At 32.7% G+C, this 18,584-nt stretch overlaps 1 protein-coding gene across 8 annotated transcripts; it reads right to left on the bottom strand.

The window, feature by feature from the left end:
* Positions 1-1,232: 1,232 nt before the first annotated feature.
* On the bottom strand, positions 1,233-16,685 carry LOC106057460 (D-2-hydroxyglutarate dehydrogenase, mitochondrial-like). 8 transcript variants are annotated; one of them, XM_056008860.1, is made up of 9 exons: positions 16,533-16,663; positions 14,088-14,280; positions 13,331-13,745; positions 11,466-11,663; positions 7,770-7,963; positions 5,486-5,654; positions 4,994-5,280; positions 3,236-3,407; positions 1,233-1,919 (listed from the first exon to the last, which is right to left on the bottom strand). In XM_056008860.1, exons 3-9 carry the CDS (start codon positions 13,728-13,730, stop codon positions 1,660-1,662), a joined length of 1,680 nt encoding a protein of 559 aa, XP_055864835.1. In that variant the 5' UTR covers positions 13,731-13,745; positions 14,088-14,280; positions 16,533-16,663; the 3' UTR covers positions 1,233-1,659. The 8 variants fall into 8 exon arrangements, with proteins under 8 accessions (XP_055864835.1, XP_055864836.1, XP_055864834.1 ...); XM_056008861.1 differs by lacking the exon at positions 14,088-14,280 and adding an exon at positions 14,421-14,513 and having other exon boundaries at positions 16,533-16,661; XM_056008859.1 differs by lacking the exon at positions 14,088-14,280 and having other exon boundaries at positions 16,533-16,685.
* Positions 16,686-18,584: the final 1,899 nt, after the last annotated feature.

Raw genomic sequence — 18,584 nt, forward strand, 5'->3', positions numbered from 1 at the left:
TGTTTTATGAAATGAATATTGTGCTCATGTTAATACTCGGTGGTTGGTTTGAAGCTAAACCGATGTAGGAGTATTAAATTCTTAATATAAATATAGAAATTGAAACATAACAAGCTTCTTTTATAAAACAAAACTGAATATAACTTGTATTTATAAATTGACACAGATTCAACTTGAAAATATAGGCCTTTCGAGACACACAAACAAAGCGGCAAAAAATAGTGTTATTTGATATGAAGACCAACTGTCACGCAATGAGATATTTCTAAAATTATAGCTGTTTTTTTTTTGTTCACTTTGTTGGCAAATAGGAATGTTATTTGAGCGTCCTTGACCTTGTTTAATTTGTGGTAAAGATCTCCAATCTTTATTTACTTTAATCTTTTTTAACTTACAATGTATGTGGGTTGCACCTCTAGTGGCCAGGCCGCTTAGCTCACTTTTGGTCCCCACTCGGTACCCAACTCTAACTGTAGCTCCCAGTAGCTTATAGCCTGCTCAGCAACCACATACCAGAAATAACTTTTGACTGGCCGAAAGGTAGAGTGTATCTGATGTGTCCATGACACTAAACAAATGTTATGATTCTGTCAAACCTAGCTTGTGTCTGGACTTGGTGCAAGACCATTCGTCACAGAAGTCCTCAACACTGACCTTTGATGTGACAACCTGTGGGCTGGGGAGAACAATAGCTTGATGCCACATCATACAGACCTGTGACGTGGCAACGAGCTATTGGTGCTTTATTTCTCAAAACTCACCAAATATTCAGGACAATACCTACTCAACCGATTAAAAATGCTAGATAAATCAACTCCACAAAAGTACATTGTGTAAATACCAATGCAAAATGAATTTTCCAAAAAAAAACACCACCTTGCTTTACAACAAATAAACTATAAACATTTTCAAACACAAAATGGTTTAAACAAAAATTATTTAATGATATTAAAAAGAGTTAGATTTTAATAAATTTATGTACAACTTCATCAACATTGCAAGACAGGCAGAACTACACCAACAAAAAATAGAATCACAAAAAAAAATTATCAAATTAATTCAACAATTCAGAGATGCTGAAAATCATTGAAACTCATAAACTGCCATCAGTATATTTACATTGTAGAACATAACAGCAGCAACATGAATTTAAGTGGGTTAATTTAATAACATCAATAATTTTATGGAAGCTGCTAACATACTCATTAAAAAAAAGTGCTGATTTTTGCAAAAAAAAAAAAAGTTGGCAAGCATAAAAAATTTGGATAACTTAATTGGATAGCTTAACTCTTTGATATTTGCCTTGAATCTATGTCTTGATAAGAAAAAATAATAAGTGGGTCAAGTTTCTAGCTCAAGATGTTGGTGCCAGAAATAGCTGTATTTCTTCTTCCGCTGTCCATCCTTCTCATACATATCCTCCAATAACTTTTTTGCATTGATAACGTGCATTAATAACAAAACCAAAAGTCCGGTGTAGAAAGTAAAATTAAATTGAGTGAAGATGTAGACTTTTTAAAAGCTTATGTACTATACTCCTATAGTACCACTCTATAAAATATAAAATAAATAAAATCTGCATAGAAATTAAGAAAAATTTAAACAAATACCCAATATGTGGTAATTGTTAACCTAATTGTTTCCAAAAATTCAAAGCTTCTATCTTAAAATTGATTCTGGTAAAACTTTGTATGGATTCATTATTCCCTTTGGATCAATAGTTTTTTTCACTGCTGCCATCAGAGCGACTGCTGATGGTGTTTTGCTGTGGTGAATGTATTCTCTCTTCTTCAGGCCCAGGCCATGCTCTGCACTGATGCTGCCTCGATACTTGGCCACCCATTCAAAGACAAAGGGTTCAATCAAGTCAAAAGTTGTTTTACTGTACTGTCTACTAGTGATGTTCAAATGCAGGTTACCTGAGGGATAACAAGTAATAATTAGTGAACAGTCATAAAGTCAAGAGACGCCATCTACAATTTTTTATTGATCAACATATATGAATCTGGTGAAGAGTGGCTCTCTTCTTGCACCCAAATAAAGGCAAATAAACTGTAGCTTTCAACATAGACATGGAAACATATTTCTAAAGTAGGTTAGCAGAAAAGATTCACTCACCACAAAAATAAATTCTAAAAGCACACTTAGATTTATTTTTTACTAACTTTTTTTTTGTGGAAATCAGTTTTAAGCAATTGTATTGGTATCTCATTATCTGGCTATAAAATAAGGGAATTATCATTATGAAGACGAACAGCCTCTTCTACATGCATTATAGTCAAAAGGAGGAAGAGGAAGCTATAGAAAAATAAATATACTCAGGGGAACTTGATTTGATTCAGAAAAAATGTTTCACATATCCTGACAAGATAACTTCTAACTATAAAAAATGTATGTTGAACTCCCCAGAAAACATCTTCCACTCAGAAGTAAAGACCTATAACAACTTCTAACTTATGCCCAAAGAGATGTAATTGAATTATTCATAATGTGAAATTTTAATGATTCTTTTTTCTTCTAGATGTCTCTATTATCAGCAAGTTTATGTAACCATTTTTTTTGTTTTTATTTTCTAAAGTTTTTCTTATTTTATTAAATTTTTTTATGCTTGCGGAGCTTAAGGATGTTAATTTAACTATTGATCTAATTTCCAGACACAAAGGAAAGTAGAGTCTTGGTACTCATTATTATCTTTTTGATGTAAAATGACCAAATAAAACAATTTAGCTAGTTTTTAGAACAAAAGAAGAAAGAGGCAGATAGAGAAAGCAATCTGAAGACATAAAAGAATGAACAGACCTGTCATTGAAAGAAATTCTATGGAAAAAGACAGTCAACAGATCTTGTGTGATGCCCCCAACAGTTCCACAGACTAAGGGATAGGTGAAGGACTTAATCATGCTGTCCCCCCTAAGATTTCAACTAAATGATCAAATCATAAAATGAGAACACTAAAACAGATTCAAGTTTGTCTCTGGTAATCAATTACCCCCTCCCCACCAGAAAATAAATCTTTTAGCAATCATAGTGAGGCCAAATTAACCACAAACACAGGAGCTTTATAGGCCTTTCTTACTATACTAAAAACTAACGTACTCTTGAATCAATAATGATTTAAAAAATAAAATGAACATTTTAATTATCATGACATCTTTAAAATTCAATATCCATCCTATTTTTTATTTGCTTCTAATTACTAATTTTAAGCTTTAATTCACCACAGGAAATGACATACCATCCCCAACATGCCCATAGGCTACAACTCGAGTGGCATTGGCTCCTAATCTGTCTCTCATGTCTAAAACCAGCTGATAAAATGCTGACAAGGGCAGTGATACATCATATTTGTAGCAGTAACCATCATACATCAAGGCCTCAGCACATCTTTCTCTAAGACTCCATATATTCTGAAACAAACACACATTTTATTTCCATTTCTATCAACCAATGAGGAGAAGCATGTAAGGCACCCAATGTCATAACAGTGAGAAAAATGGGATTTTAAAAAATATCTTAATTAACACATTACATTTAACTACCAGCAATACTGGTTTCACATGAAGATATAATATAGCAATATAAAAATGCAAAGTGATTTAAATGAGCTTAGTATGTGTGTTTTGAAACATTCCTCACTATTTGATCACAAGATACAACTTCATATTGCTAACAGGACACATCAGGATGTTTTTTAAGATAAAATCATAAAAACAATTAAAATAAAAATTAAAACTGTAGAGGTTTATCTACATTCCCATACTTTTTTATCACATAATACAATTTCAAAGATGTAATTTTGATTTTAAGAACAATTATCTTGTAAAAAGGACAAAGTTGGATGCTTTGGAAGAAATCATAAGTAGTGACATATCACAGCTGGATGCTTTGAAAGATATTATAAGTAGTGACATATCACAGCTGGATGCTTTGGAAGAAATCATAAGTAGTGACATATCACAGCTGGATGCTTTGGAAGATATCATAAGTAGTGACATATCACAGCTGGATGCTTTGGAAGATATCATAAGTAGTGACATATCACAGCTGGATGCTTTGGAAGAAATCATAAGTAGTGACATCACAGCTGGATGCTTTGGAAGATATCATAAGTAGTGACATATCACAGCTGGATGCTTTGGAAGATATCATAAGTAGTGACATATCACAGCTGGATGCTTTGGAAGATATCATAAGTAGTGACATATCACAGCTGGATGCTTTGGAAGATATCATAAGTAGTGACATATCACAGCTGGATGCTTTGGAAGAAATAAGTAGTGACATATCACAGCTGGATGCTTTGGAAGAAATCATAAGTAGTGACATATCACAGCTGGATGCTTTGGAAGATATCATAAGTAGTGACATATCACAGCTGGATGCTTTGGAAGATATCATAAGTAGTGACATATCACAGCTGGATGCTTTGGAAGAAATCATAAGTAGTGACATCACAGCTGGATGCTTTGGAAGATATCATAAGTAGTGACATATCACAGCTGGATGCTTTGGAAGATATCATAAGTAGTGACATATCACAGCTGGATGCTTTGGAAGATATCATAAGTAGTGACATATCACAGCTGGATGCTTTGGAAGATATCATAAGTAGTGACATATCACAGCTGGATGCTTTGGAAGAAATAAGTAGTGACATATCACAGCTGGATGCTTTGGAAGATATCATAAGTAGTGACATATCACAGCTGGATGCTTTGGAAGATATCATAAGTAGTGACATATCACAGCTGGATGCTTTGGAGGATATCATAAGTAGTGACATATGTCCTAATGAAATGTCCTTGATATTGCTGTCAAGAAACTGCCATTACTGAGACAAAGGACTAGATCTAGTTCTTTAAACTCTTGAAATACTGGTAGTACAGATGGAATGCAGAAGATGAAGAACAATAATTCAAATAAACTAAAAGTATGGATAATAACATACTAAAACTTATTGTCCTTTTGTGTTTTTACACATAAAAAAAAATACCTTTATTTTAGCAGAGTCTGTAACAATGCAACCATCTAAAGCCTCTCCTTTGTCAAGCACTGCATGTAAGAGGCTCATAAGTTTCTCCTCATCATGGTGAGCATTAGAACCAGAACACTCAACAAGGGCATAAAATGGGTAGTCAACAAGTGGACTGTTCAACTTCAAATTTTCCTTCACCAGAATCATTGACTGTGAATCCATAAATTCAAATGCAGACAAAATTTCTCCTAAGTATAGCTTAGAGGATTTGAAGACTTGAAGAATTGAATCAAATGTTTCACAACCTGAAACAGAATCAAATGTCAATACAATAATCTGTGATTTTAATTGTTTCCTTGCAACCTTGCTTCACATTATTGCTTCACATGTAAATTTTTTGTTGAAAAAATAAATCTTATTATTATATTTTTTTATATTGAAAATGTAATGAAAATCATGATCCTTGTTCAAAATTAAAATGCTTTTTGTTTGCCTGGACTATGGACTCACCAAGCAATGCTACACTGACAGATTTAGGTTGAGGTGGGCATAAGATAGAGACAGCAGTGATTATGCCCAATGTACCCTCTGCCCCAATAAAAAGTTGCTTTAAATCATATCCAGTGTTATCTTTCCTGAGAGTTGTAAGGCAATCGACTATTTCACCATTCGGAAGAACCTAATAAAAAAAAAATTACACATTAATAGAAAGTTCTACAGATTAAAAAGAAAAAAAAAAGAAAAATAGATTAAGATTAGGGTTCCAAAATTTAACTTTTCTTTTGCCTGAAATTTGGTATTAATTAATTTTTTTTTTTTTTTACTTTATCTGAATCTCGTGTCAATGTAATCTACATATGTAAATGTATTTGTTTTGATCAACATATTTGTTTTGGTAAATATATTCTTTTAGTAAATATAATTCTTTTAGTAAATATAATTGTTTTGATAAATAAATATTTTTACTTTGGTAAATATATTTGTTTTGGTAAATATATTTGTTTTGATCAAGAAATATATTTACTTTGGTAAATATATTTGTTTTGGTAAATTTATTTGTTTTGAATAACAATTCATAAAACCCAGTGTCTTTCCATTGGTAGTTACATATGATTCTTCTGCATATTTTCCAAGTCTTTTAGTAGTAGGCTTAGTTAGGATCTTATACGATACATTCAAGACAGATATTTCTCTGTAATTACAACATTTTTGTTTGGAACCTTTTTTAGTGTATTGGGGTTATAAATGCTGTTTTCCATTCTGTTGGAATTACTACTTCTTCCCAAACTCTTCATATCAGTCTGTGTATGCACCAGGAGGCCCATTGACTCCGACTTCAGCCAGCTTTTTCTTTTTGGGTGTGCTCCCATAGCCATTGATCACCCAAGATCATCTGCAAGGCAGCAGGTAGTAATTTCTGGAGTTTTCTCTCCTAGATGAACTGCTATCTGTAGCTAACGAGCTTCATCTACACGGGTTTATAGTTAGACCGCCCTATACTTGCTTTTTGCAATAATTTCCCTGGATTTCTGAGATGTTTTTAGTAAATATTCTAACCACTGGAATACTCCACCTCATCCTCCATGACCAGTTGGTCCATGGCTGTTTATTTGGTATTCACAGGTAACCCTTGTATTCTAAGGGTCCTTCCCCTATTAGCCACCTGGGGACGTGTTTGGTAGAAGTTGGTAGCTCCCACAAAACAAAAATCTACAAAACTGGCATTAAAAACCGTCTCAAAAGGATCAATTTCATACAAGAACTTCTAAACCTAAGAGAGAAATACCATCTTGAGAAAGTAACTCTGGAATCCACGATACATCATAATGAATCTCTACCCTGGGACAAAATCTCTCTTCCTACTATGAGACTATATTGAAAATATAACAAAAATATCTGACTACATTAAAACAGAGCTCGAGGAAATAGTGAACTATTTTCTACAAACTCATTATCCTATCAATCTGTGGATCAGAGTTTACACGGATGGCTCATCCCATAAAGCCACCATAAATCGAGGAGCTGGAATACTAATCGAATGGCCCGATGGAGAAAAACTAGAAAAATTCATTGCAACTGGAGAGCTCTCTGATAGCCAAAGAACAGAAAGGGAAGCACTAGAACTCCTTAGTCTCCAATCTTCAGTTGAATTTAGGAACCCCTCAAATAATTCAGCTATTTCTCAATTACCCTGCTGCTTTCTGTGATGAGCTGACTATCTTTGTTCTCAAACTTGCAATCTAGCTTGAAATCCATTCTTTTATCATTAATCTTCATGTACATTCCTCGCACATCGCCCTCTCTTGCTAAGTCCTAAATATGAGTGATCTTGGATTATTTCATTCCCGTTTTTTCTTTCTGACAGCTTTTGTGACCCTTCTTCTTGTTTTAATGTATAGCTGTCTGGTGTTTCTTGTCTCTCTCTGTAGCATTATTATCCGAACATTGTTTTTCTCTTCTATAACATGTCTGCATTCATATTATACCATCTGATTCTCCATCTGATTCTCCTGTTCTTCTAAATAAATCCAACTTTCCAGTATGGAATAAAAAATTGTCTTAATTAGCCAAGAAAATGTAGGATTAACACATGTAACAAATTAGTGTGCCATTCAATTACATAACACATATTTTTTTTTAGCTCTTGTTACATTATGCTTTTTTTAAAGTCACGCTTATAGTAATAAAGAAATGTATTTACAATGAGTAAAAATGTAAACTAATTTTCCATATGATGTATGAATCTGCAATGAACAAATTGAAGTGGGGATGAAAAAAACAAACAACAACCTACAACTTCTAATCCAAGAACATTCCCATGAAGTGAGCCATAGCGCAGCAAACGAATTCCTCCAGCATTAGTGGAGACATTACCTCCTATTTGGCAGCTTCCTTTGGCACCTAAATCTAAGGGCATAGTCAGCTCATAGTTACTTAAGTAGTGGTCCAGAGCTTCAAGTATGCACCCAGATTGACAAACTAAGATTCCTTGAACAGAAAAAAAGAAATCTATGAAAATACAATGATTTTTCTAAGATGCTTGAATGTTAGAAAATTCTTATTTTAGATTATTATTTTCAGAAGACTGAATTGAAATATCCAATAGAATAAGTAGGAAGATAATGCTGACATTAGTATTTTACATTTGCATGCCCAATGGAAAAGTCAATCATCTAAAATAATTTTTTTCCCCTTCTTTCCCCCTTTATCTCCTCATTCTTTAGAACCTGCCTCCCTTTTTACTGCAGCAAAGGTGAAGGTATAGACTGCAAAAATGTCCACAACAGACAGGTTTAGATACCCTAACAAAAGATAGGACAAAACGTGACTGCAATTTTTTATATGTATATTTTGGTTTTCTATAGTTGTAATGTTTTTGTTTGGTGTAATGCACAAATTGTTAGACAAATAAAGATCATTATTATTTCTTAATAAAAGAGCAGCAACTGGATATAGAACAGGATACTATAAAGCTAAGAAATGAGATCATAGGATGACTAACAATTCAAAAACATCAGCAATTTAGATTACATTTTTTTTTTTTTTGTTTCTCAAACATTAGTGTGACATAATGTGGAGTTAACTATTTTTGAGCTATTGTAAACACAGGAGTGATTCCCCATAAGAAGTTTATATAAGGTCTTGCAACTTGTGCTTAGAGCAGTGTTTCTCAAACTTTTTTGTCTGCCGGCACAGTAAAAAAACTACAAAAATTTTGCGGCACACCACGAAGAGCAACCGTTGTTTTATAATAAAAAGAAAAAAAAGATTTTACCTGTTTTTAAGTATTACATTTAATGTGAAGGGTGTGCCTGTTTTTGAGAGCAAATGCGATCTAATCGAGGCTCCAAAGTCAACAAACAAACTCGCATTTCATCGTCTATTGTAAGAAGTCTCTCTTTTCTTAGACTTGATTTCAGTCAGTGCTAAAAGTCCAAACTCACAAAACCATGAAGATGCAAGTGGAAGAATTATTTTGATTGCTTTTAAACTGATTGCAGGATATAACTTGTTGATTGAAATCCAAAATACATCCAGGCTTTTCTCTGCAAAACTTGACTTAAGAACTGCATCGTTTTTTTTTTAAATCAATGAGCCTCTCTTCTTCTTCAGTTGTAAGATTTGTAGCTTAATTATTTCTGAATGGATAGCTGACCCATCCATACTCATTACTTCCAACTGTTTGAAAGAAATGCTGCAATGCTGACTGCAGGTGTCTCAAAGTGTCCAGAATTTCGGGGGTGATTTCTTTATTTGAAGCACATTCATTGTAAGTAGCAAAACAGTAGAAGACTCCTTTTGACTTACTTTGCCACAAAGACAATTTTTACCAAATGACTTCAGTTTTGAGGATGCAGTGATGATGGTTTTCGATGGTCCTTTAAGACTTAAATTCAATGAATTTAATTTGTCAAATAAATCAGAGAAAAATGTCACCTTAACCCACCAGATCTCGTCATGAACAAAAAATCCAAAGTTTTTTTTTTTCAGCCTCCAAGAATGAAATCAGCTCAGCCTTGAGTTGGATGACACGCTTTAACACTTTTCCCCTGGAGAGCCAACAAACGTTAGTGTGATACAGAATCATACAGGAGACATTTGTAATCTGAATCCATTGCTTCACTAAGCTCTGAGAAAAGTTGGGATGCAAGCGGTCGAGATTTAATGAAGTTTACAACTTCAATCACTTGATCCAGAACAGACATCAAATCTTTCGGCAAAGATTTGAAGACTAGGGCTTCTCTGAGGATCATGTAGTAAACAACTAATACATTTGGATTTTCTTGATGCACAAGAGTGACGAATCCCTTTCTATTTCCCTGCATGGAAGAACAACCATCGGTGCAAAAGCTGACACAGTTTTTCCACTGTAGTTTGAATAGCAAAATTTTTTCGTTCACCGCTTTGAAAAATCTTCACCTTTGGTTGTAGTTTGTAAGTCTTTGCAAAATAAGAATTCGTTGACACATTTTTCATTCTTTATGAACCGAATAAAAGTTAGCAGCTGTACTTTGCCGCTAACATCAGTGGATTCATCAACTTGAAGAGACCTCAGCAGAGACAGTTCATCGTAAGTCACGTCGAAGTGCTCGCAGACTTGATCTTGTAAATCTGACGATAAGTCTTCAATTCTGCGCGAGATAGTATCATTTGACAAAGGAACTTTTTTAACTTTTTCGGCGGCATCGGGTCCAAGGATAGTTTCAACAACTATGGCTAAAGCTGGTGCAATGACTGATTCAGCCTCTGGGTGTGCTTTCTTGTGTTTTGCTAATAACTGAGCAACCTTATAACTTGCAATCAATCCCTTTTCTGGCAGCTTTAGTTAGTTCATAAGTTTCTTAGCTTGTTTATTTTGTTGAGCCCAGATGTTTTCGAAGTATTCCTTCGGTTGCGCTTTTACAGCTGGATGCTTTGTTTCCAAGTGTCTCTTCAATTGCTTGGAACAAGCACCTCATTTGATAGAAATACATTGCAGATCATACAGAAAGGCAATGGAGCATCTTCAGGTCCAGAAGATATAAAACCATATCCGATGTAATCTTCTTTGTACCTTTGTTTGGTTCCTTGCTTTTCATTTAACGTTTTCGAAATTTCATTCTTGCTAACGTATTTCTCCATGGATAACAATGAATAATGTTTATTGATAATTTATTATTATTGTTAACAATTCAAGAACTGCTGTGCATCAGCTAATGTCTCCTACATTTGAGTCATTATAATAATATATGTATAGTGGAAAATTCCATAACCTGAAAGCTAACACCCCTTTCCAACAATATGGAGCGATCCACTACTATTACTGGTCGTTGCAAGTGGGGATGTCATCGCAACGTAAAATAAAAATTTAATAGTAGGCAGGCCTGTGTAATGCTGCATGTGTGGCGTTCTGAAAACTCCAGTATCACACCTGCGAATTTCGGCGGCACACTAGTGTGCCGCGGCACACAGTTTGAGAAACACTGGCTTAGAGCTCGTGAACTTTATATATTTTTTCCGTTATTTATTGGTCGTGTGTCTTGGGGTACTCTGGAGAAGTGTGCCCTGCTCTGGAGATGTTACATAAAGATGGGGATTGCTATGAAAGAGCACCCCACACTACACTTCAAATTTATTGAACTCTTCTATTAGAAACATTTAAAGTAAGCCTGTTGTTAGATAGTTTGCCTGATCCTTTTACATCAGCAGCATGTGTGATATAAAACAAAATAAGAAAAAAATGTCAATTTAAATAAACAAATGCATGTCACAATCACCAACCAACCAAATTTTCTTATACATTGTTCATGGACTAAAACATTAAAAGAGTGCCTTGAAAAATTTAAACAACAAAATGACAATAATTGGTACTTTGAAAAAAAAATTATATGTTACTTGTAAGATTCAAATAAAAGTTTGATTTAAGGATGTATTCCTAATATAATACATGATATCCTCCAGCAAAATTTGTATTTCTAATAGTGATGCTATTTTGGTTAAAGTGTCTTACCAGAAACCTGGTCCAAGCTTATAATCTGATTCATGAGTTGAGTTGTGATTACCACTTCATCAAAAACAGGAACACTTCCTCCAACAAGCCCTGTATTCCCTCCCTGTGGACACACAGCAAGATTATGATCATAGCAGTATTTTACAATATCTGAGACTTCTTGGGTCGTCTTTGGTCTTAATACAACCTTGCTTGCTCCTGAAATAATCATAACAGGTATTAAAGAACAAGTACTTTCTAAGTTTTAAACCAATTACACTAAAACTTATATTGCAAATTTGTTCATAATAATGCAACAGAAAATATAAACAATTTTAATAAATATCATCATTTCAATGATTTGACTTTATCCTTCTCACCTACAATATATATATAATGAAAGTCTGAAACTTCAATTGGAAATCAGAATTCATAGCTTATGCATGCTACATTTGTTGATATTTCTACACCACAAGTCATGAAGAGGATTGGGCCATCAAATATAATGTGGTGAGGAAAGGATTAAATGTAAAGCTGTTTATAAGAAGGTCTAGGTTCAAATCCTTGAGAGAAATTTCTACTCTAAATTTTATATTTAAAATATAAACTATCTCTAAATAAAAGTTATTTTAAACATAATATATTATCACCCACTAAAAGTAAGTTTTGGAAGATACAGAAATGTGTTTTTAACTATATTATTTAAAACAATCTTAAATTAGCATAATTTATAATAATCAACATTTCCTCACAGGCTTTAACATCTGAATCAGACAATACAATAACAAAACTTGCAAGACCAAAAATGTCTGAAAGCCGTTTTGGGATCATTTATGAGGCCATCTCAATTTTTTGAAGTATCAGAATGGATTATTGGAATTCATTTCAACTTTATTTTTTTTTAAGGAACAGAATAGTTAATTAATAGTAACAGAATAGTTAATTTAAAAAAAAAGAGTTGTTATTTAAGATAGCCCGAAAAAGCTGATTTCTATATATAGAAACAATATAAACAATATAATGTTTAGTTTTTGTTTAATTCAATTATCAACAAAATTGTTTTAATTGAATGAAAGAGTTTTTCTTTTTAAAACCTAAATTAATATTTTATAGGCTAATATATAACATATTATATAATATTAATCAGCCTAATATTGTATACATTATGGAAAGCACATATATATATATAACTAATTATACCAAATTAACCTTTTGAACCCGCCAGCCCTACTCATAAAAATTCTACGCCCCACCAGCCCAACATATTGGTCTCACCCACCTTACCTTAAACCTAATGTCTAATGTCCGTAATTAAAAATCCAAACAAAAAAAACTAGTCACATAGGACTATTTATTTGACTTATGGTAAATGACAATAATCTCGAACCCATGAGTTTTGTGTTTTTAAATGGTAAATTGAATTACAAAATGAAAAAACACTTTATTGATTTAGGTACTCTAGTATAATCCAAATAAATAAATTGTGCATGAAGCAGGAAACTATCCTCAATGATTCTAAGAAATTAACTATATAGATCTAAAAAATGATTACAATGATACTAATGATAGGGAAATGGAAATCAACTCAACTCAACGGTACAGTTACAGTAAATAAAAACACTAGATCTACATCTATACCAGCACCAGATTCATTGAAGGAATGAGGGATCTACATGTTGATAAGACTGGCATACCAAGAAAATATATATATAGGAGATAAAGATTCTAATAATTTTCTTTCAAAATAAAATAGCTCATTTAAAAGTTTTAATACCATTAGTTTGTTTTTAATCATGCTTGTATAAAGCTTAATTTTCCCCAGGAACCTAGGGGGGCATAGGAAAGTAAGGGCAGGGCACTGCGAGGGTCCAAAGAGTTAATATTACCTCTGACAGTTTTCAACCAGTCTGTGTTGTATGGTAGAAGTTCACTTTCATCTGTAATAACACGACCTGGTAGTAACTTCTTAAAAAAAGCAATGTCTTCATTTGACAATACAGCAAAAGACCCTCTTTTCATATCTGGATGTTTCACGCTTGTTAAAGGAACATCAGAATAATGTCTCAAAAGAAATGTGCATTCTTTTTGAAGCTTCTTCTTGTGTTTGGTGAATAGATTAAGTGACCTGAAGGCAATGCCAGAGGTGTTTAAAGAAGGGTTTGATGTAGACAGTAGTGATGACTTATGAACAAGTACTGTTTGACTAAACTGACAAGTTCTTAGATGGTGTACAGAATAAGCAAGTAGTCTTGAAAACAAAATATTGCTTGATGCACTGTATGCCATTTTACTTGATTCTTACTTTAGGAGGAAAAAAACAACAACATGAAAGTGGATAAACCAATAACATAACCTTCTCTCAAAGAGTCTAAACTATTTATTTCCATCCAGAACAATCTTAGTCATTTAGAATGACTAGATCGATTAGTAAGTTCATGAAGCAAAATCCACTAAACAAAAATTATATATATAACAGTGGTTTGGCTATAATTAAATATATAATAGGCCTATATATTACATTTAATAGAGAAATAAACAACAACATAAAAGCTGCAGTAATAGGCCTATTAACTCTCTCAGTGCATATTATTTTGTCGAAAAAAATGATTTTTCTGGTGACAAACAAAATTTACAACAACTAACCTTACTTTTTTTATTTTATTACAGAACCTAACATATTTGGTAAAACTTGCCATCAAAGGACCCTTTTGAAGAATGTTACGCAAGTGGCAGCACTGCGCTGTCTATCGCTACAGTAATCAGGTCACAAGGTCACTACTGGCTAGACGGTGTCGGTAGCACATATTTAATTTTATTTTCAAGAAAAATGAATTGGCTACAAAAGTGTAATAAATAAAATAAATTATTTAAGAAAATATTTCTTTTAATAAGTTTTAACTGATTACAGAAAAACAAAATATATTTAAAAATTCATTTAAAAATCGATATACAGAGATATAACATTTTAATTTTTACCCTTCTTCAGTCACAAAATTTTGTTCTAGTACATAATACAGGCATAATTTTTGGCACTAAATTCATCATAACTTCTGTTCTAGATAACTTCAACTTGTAAGTATTATATAAACGAGGTATCTCATTTAATAAACTTGGTTATTCAATCAAATAACTTCAAAAAGATCAAACTAGATCTAATATGATCTATTGACTATTGATCTATATTTTTAGTTTCATTACAATATTTTGAACTTGAAACTTTTATCAAAGTACCTAATTTTTACCAATATTTAATAGATCTAGAATCTAGACAATTATAATAGATCTATACTGACTATTATGACTATACTTTATAGACTTGTCTTATACTTATATTATACTACTTATTAATTACTAGAAGATCTACCAGTACCGGTAGATCTATAAATAGATAGGGTAATCATGAGTGTGAGCGTCAAAAATTAATGTAGGTACTTTGACATCCCAACTCTACTGACCTATAAACTGCTAGACTAGCTGCTATATATAGTTTTGAAACACCATGGCTAGACTTCCAAAACCATGGTGTTAGTTGATTGATTGTTGTCTTTACATTTGCTTCATGTTTTGAAAACCCTCGTGCTAATCTTAAAGGAGGATTCCTAAGCTTTTGAATGATACCACATTGTCAACAAATGAAAGTCGTGTTTATTTAGAAAATTTACAGTAAAGTCATAGGTAAGAATGATTTTGCATTTAATATAATTTTTAAGCAAGCTTGGAATTTTTTTATTGAATTTAGACCTAGATTTATGCTTAAAGTTTGTTATTTCATTATTTTTTAATGAAATTTTGTCCTCCAAAATTAAAAAAAATATCCCCTAACATGCTATAAATGATGCCAAGTTAGGCTATTTTTCGAAATGGGTAAGTTGAAAAATTATAACTACCATAACAATCTATGACTATAGTGTCTATAGTATTAAAATCAATATTTCTATTATAGAGTAGTGTTAGAAATCTTTTTTCTCTATAGTAATATACTTAGGTACACAAAATATAAAAGGAAATCAGCTAATTAAGGCAAGTTTGGACCCATCCTGACGATGTTAAATGAAGTCCATGATGCAGCGACATGTGGCACCAGACATATTAATTCTCGTGGATAATATGAAGTATAAATGATTTATGCATTGTTTAACAGCTTATCTTTGATCAACCTAGTGGAGAGAATGCTATCAAGGTGTTATAAACATTATATTTATAAATATTATAAAGCTGTGGAAGTTTCTACCAAACGGCAGTCTAGAAAAAGGATCGAAGTGATTTTCAAACAATTGGATTAGCTGTGAATGAATGTTAGCTGCATGTGAAATGAAACATTCAAAATAAAAATCATATAATGGGGTAGCTGTGTTCCAAATTTCAAGCTTTTATCTATTATGGTTATAAAATTAAGTTATGATGTGATAAAGACGAAAATTCATTTTTTCGATCACAGCTTTTTGGACATTTTCTATAGTCCATTTTTCTACACATAAAACGGCATAACTTTGCTCCTATATAACATAGAAAGATAAATGTGGTATCAAGATCATTACTATCATTGTAACCCTCTCAGCAAGCTCTACATAACTAGACTCTAAGTATAAAATAACTTCTGTTCATATATTTTCATTTTGAATTTTTTGTCAAAGTTCCTAATTAATCATTCACCGAAAATTAAAAAAAAAAAAAAAATTAATACAATCAATAAATGATAAATGCATTTAAAAAATTAATTGTATTTAATTTTTTTTTTTTTTTTAATTTTCGGTGAATCATTAATTTTTGACGCTCACATTCATGATTACCAGATGCAGATATTGATCATATTCTATTAATTCTATCTAGATGATCTAGACGTCTACTACTACTAGTCCACTATATATATATAGTGACTACTACTGGATCCCTATATTATACTATAATTATATAGGCTATAGATCTATGTCTAGATCATACTAGATGTAGATCTAGAATTCTAGATCTAGAAATCTAGATGACTAGACTTGACTAGACTGTTTAGAAAATTAGTAGACTAGATCTATTGTCTATAATAATACTAAATATAGACATTCTATCTATATTTCTATATAGACAATTATAGACCTAGAAGTGAAGGCTAGATTATAGATCTAGTTGTTGTTTTTTTCCCCCTAGATTACTGGATGCTACAAAATACAGTTCTAACAGAAGTGAAGTCCACTGAAGTGGCTGTTGTTCAATGTTTGTATAACCCATAGGTTCAGAGGTTATAGGTTATATAGATTATTATACTAATTATAGATACAGACTTTTTTATTTCAGTGTTTCCCAGACTGTGATCCGCGGAACCCTAATGTTCCGCGAGGCCTGAATATATAGGTGACGTCCACGAACTACTGGGTTAATTAATTGACTAGTTGGCCAACAAGTGAATTAATCACTCTAAAAAAATAAGCAAAGTGTTCCGCTATATTATAGGTCTAATACCTTTTAATACAACTATAATTTAATATAGATACTGGCGGATCCAGGAGGGGGGAGGCGGACGAATTTTAATATTATAAATATAGAATTCACAAAATTTTATACGAATTTATTACTTATGTTAATAATATATACTAATTATTTATATTTCAACCTATTTTTAGATTATTTGCCCCCCCTTTCTAGTATGTTGGCCGATTTGGTGGGGTCGGAAGGGGGCGATGGTATCAATCCCGCTCCCCCCCCCCCCCCCCATACACTTTCGAGTTGGGGGGGGGCGGTCCAATTTATTTGTAGAAATCACAGCTTGCTAACAGAATCAATTAAATATATGATTAAAACTTGTTATTGATACTTTAACCGATCTTTACATTAAGTTGTTCCCTGTTTGCCTATTGGTGTGTGTGGGGGGGGGGGGGCTTCTCACCTAAGCCCTTCGAGTGGGGGGCGGTCCTACTTTTATGGAGAAATCATAGTTTGTGAACAAAATTAGTTGAATTAATATATAAATTTTATATTATGTCTCTCCCCTTCTGGTATCTTGGCCGATTTGGTGGGGTTGGGGGAGGGCGATTGCATGTACTTCCCTCCCCACTCTAGCCCACTGAGTTGGGGGGGGGCGGTCCTTTTTTTATAGAGAATCATAGTTTGTGAACAAAATTAGTTGAATAACTATATAATATAAACTACGTATTGATATGTGAACCCACAATATTGTATACTATGTCGTACCACACACTAATCTCACATTTTATCATTAGTAAATTTAAATGAAAAAGGGTACGTACCAGGTGGGAGGGGCGATACACGCAATCGCATTTCCCCCATCGGAGAAACCAATACTTTTTCTTTTTGTATTATAGTTAAGAAATTACAAAATTAAAAAATCTGTCACTTATATAATTTATATATATATAATATTTATTAAATTCTTATATCGAGTCGCCCCACCCCTATTCTTTAATGCCAATCTTTAGCAGAAATTATTAAAGGAGCGAGGATTAATCGTTTTCACTCTACCGCCCCTCCAATTTCCAGACAGAATTTATGTAATTTCACATGAATTTATCATAATTATCATAAGTTTGCGTTGGAAAAGATAGAATTCAAACGAAATTTTTCAGTATAAGAGTCATGAATGAGATGAGTTCTAAACCCAAATAATCTTTTCATAGGCGCCTTTTCCCAACCTTTATAGTCAATGTGATATTTTTGTAGTTAAATAAATTTGGGACTATAACTCACAATTTATACTTGAATTTTATTGAATATTATTTATCGAATAATTTTTTTTTCGACGGCGATCCTCAAAGCCAAAATCTAAATATGTGGGGAATCTTAATCTTTTCAAGGAACAAATCGGTTTTATTTGCAATGTATTAAGGCCTATAAATTCATGTTAGAATATTTTTCAAGTACAACATTTTTTGTAAAAAGGTCCTTTTTTAATAGTATAAATAATGAGCTTTAGGTCAGGAGAATGCTTTTCTTCTGTGAAGTATGGAAGAAAACGAACCCCACTGATGAATAATGAGCTGTACTTGTCAGGAGAATGCGTTTCTTCAGTGAAGAATGCAAGAAAACGCTTTTGGCATCGGGGCTTCGCCCTGAAGTCCATTGATGAATAATAAGATGTAGATGTCAGGAGAATGCGTTTCTGCAATGAAGAATGCAAGAAAACGCTTTTGTCAT

The sequence above is a fragment of the Biomphalaria glabrata genome, chromosome 13, assembly GCF_947242115.1.
Source record: "Biomphalaria glabrata chromosome 13, xgBioGlab47.1, whole genome shotgun sequence".
Taxonomy (NCBI): Eukaryota; Metazoa; Mollusca; class Gastropoda; family Planorbidae; genus Biomphalaria; species Biomphalaria glabrata.

Bases quoted from the DNA above. Each gene is read 5' to 3' on its own strand.
- LOC106057460 (XM_056008859.1), bottom strand. From the start codon at position 13,730: ATGGCATACAGTGCATCAAGCAATATTTTGTTTTCAAGACTACTTGCT. The intron at 11,664-13,330 runs GTAATATTAACT...TGATTATTTCAG, and splicing joins CTGGTTGAAAACTGTCAGAG to GAGCAAGCAAGGTTGTATTA. The intron at 3,408-4,993 runs GTATTTTTTTTT...TGTTTGTTTCAG, and splicing joins CAGACTCTGCTAAAATAAAG to AATATATGGAGTCTTAGAGA.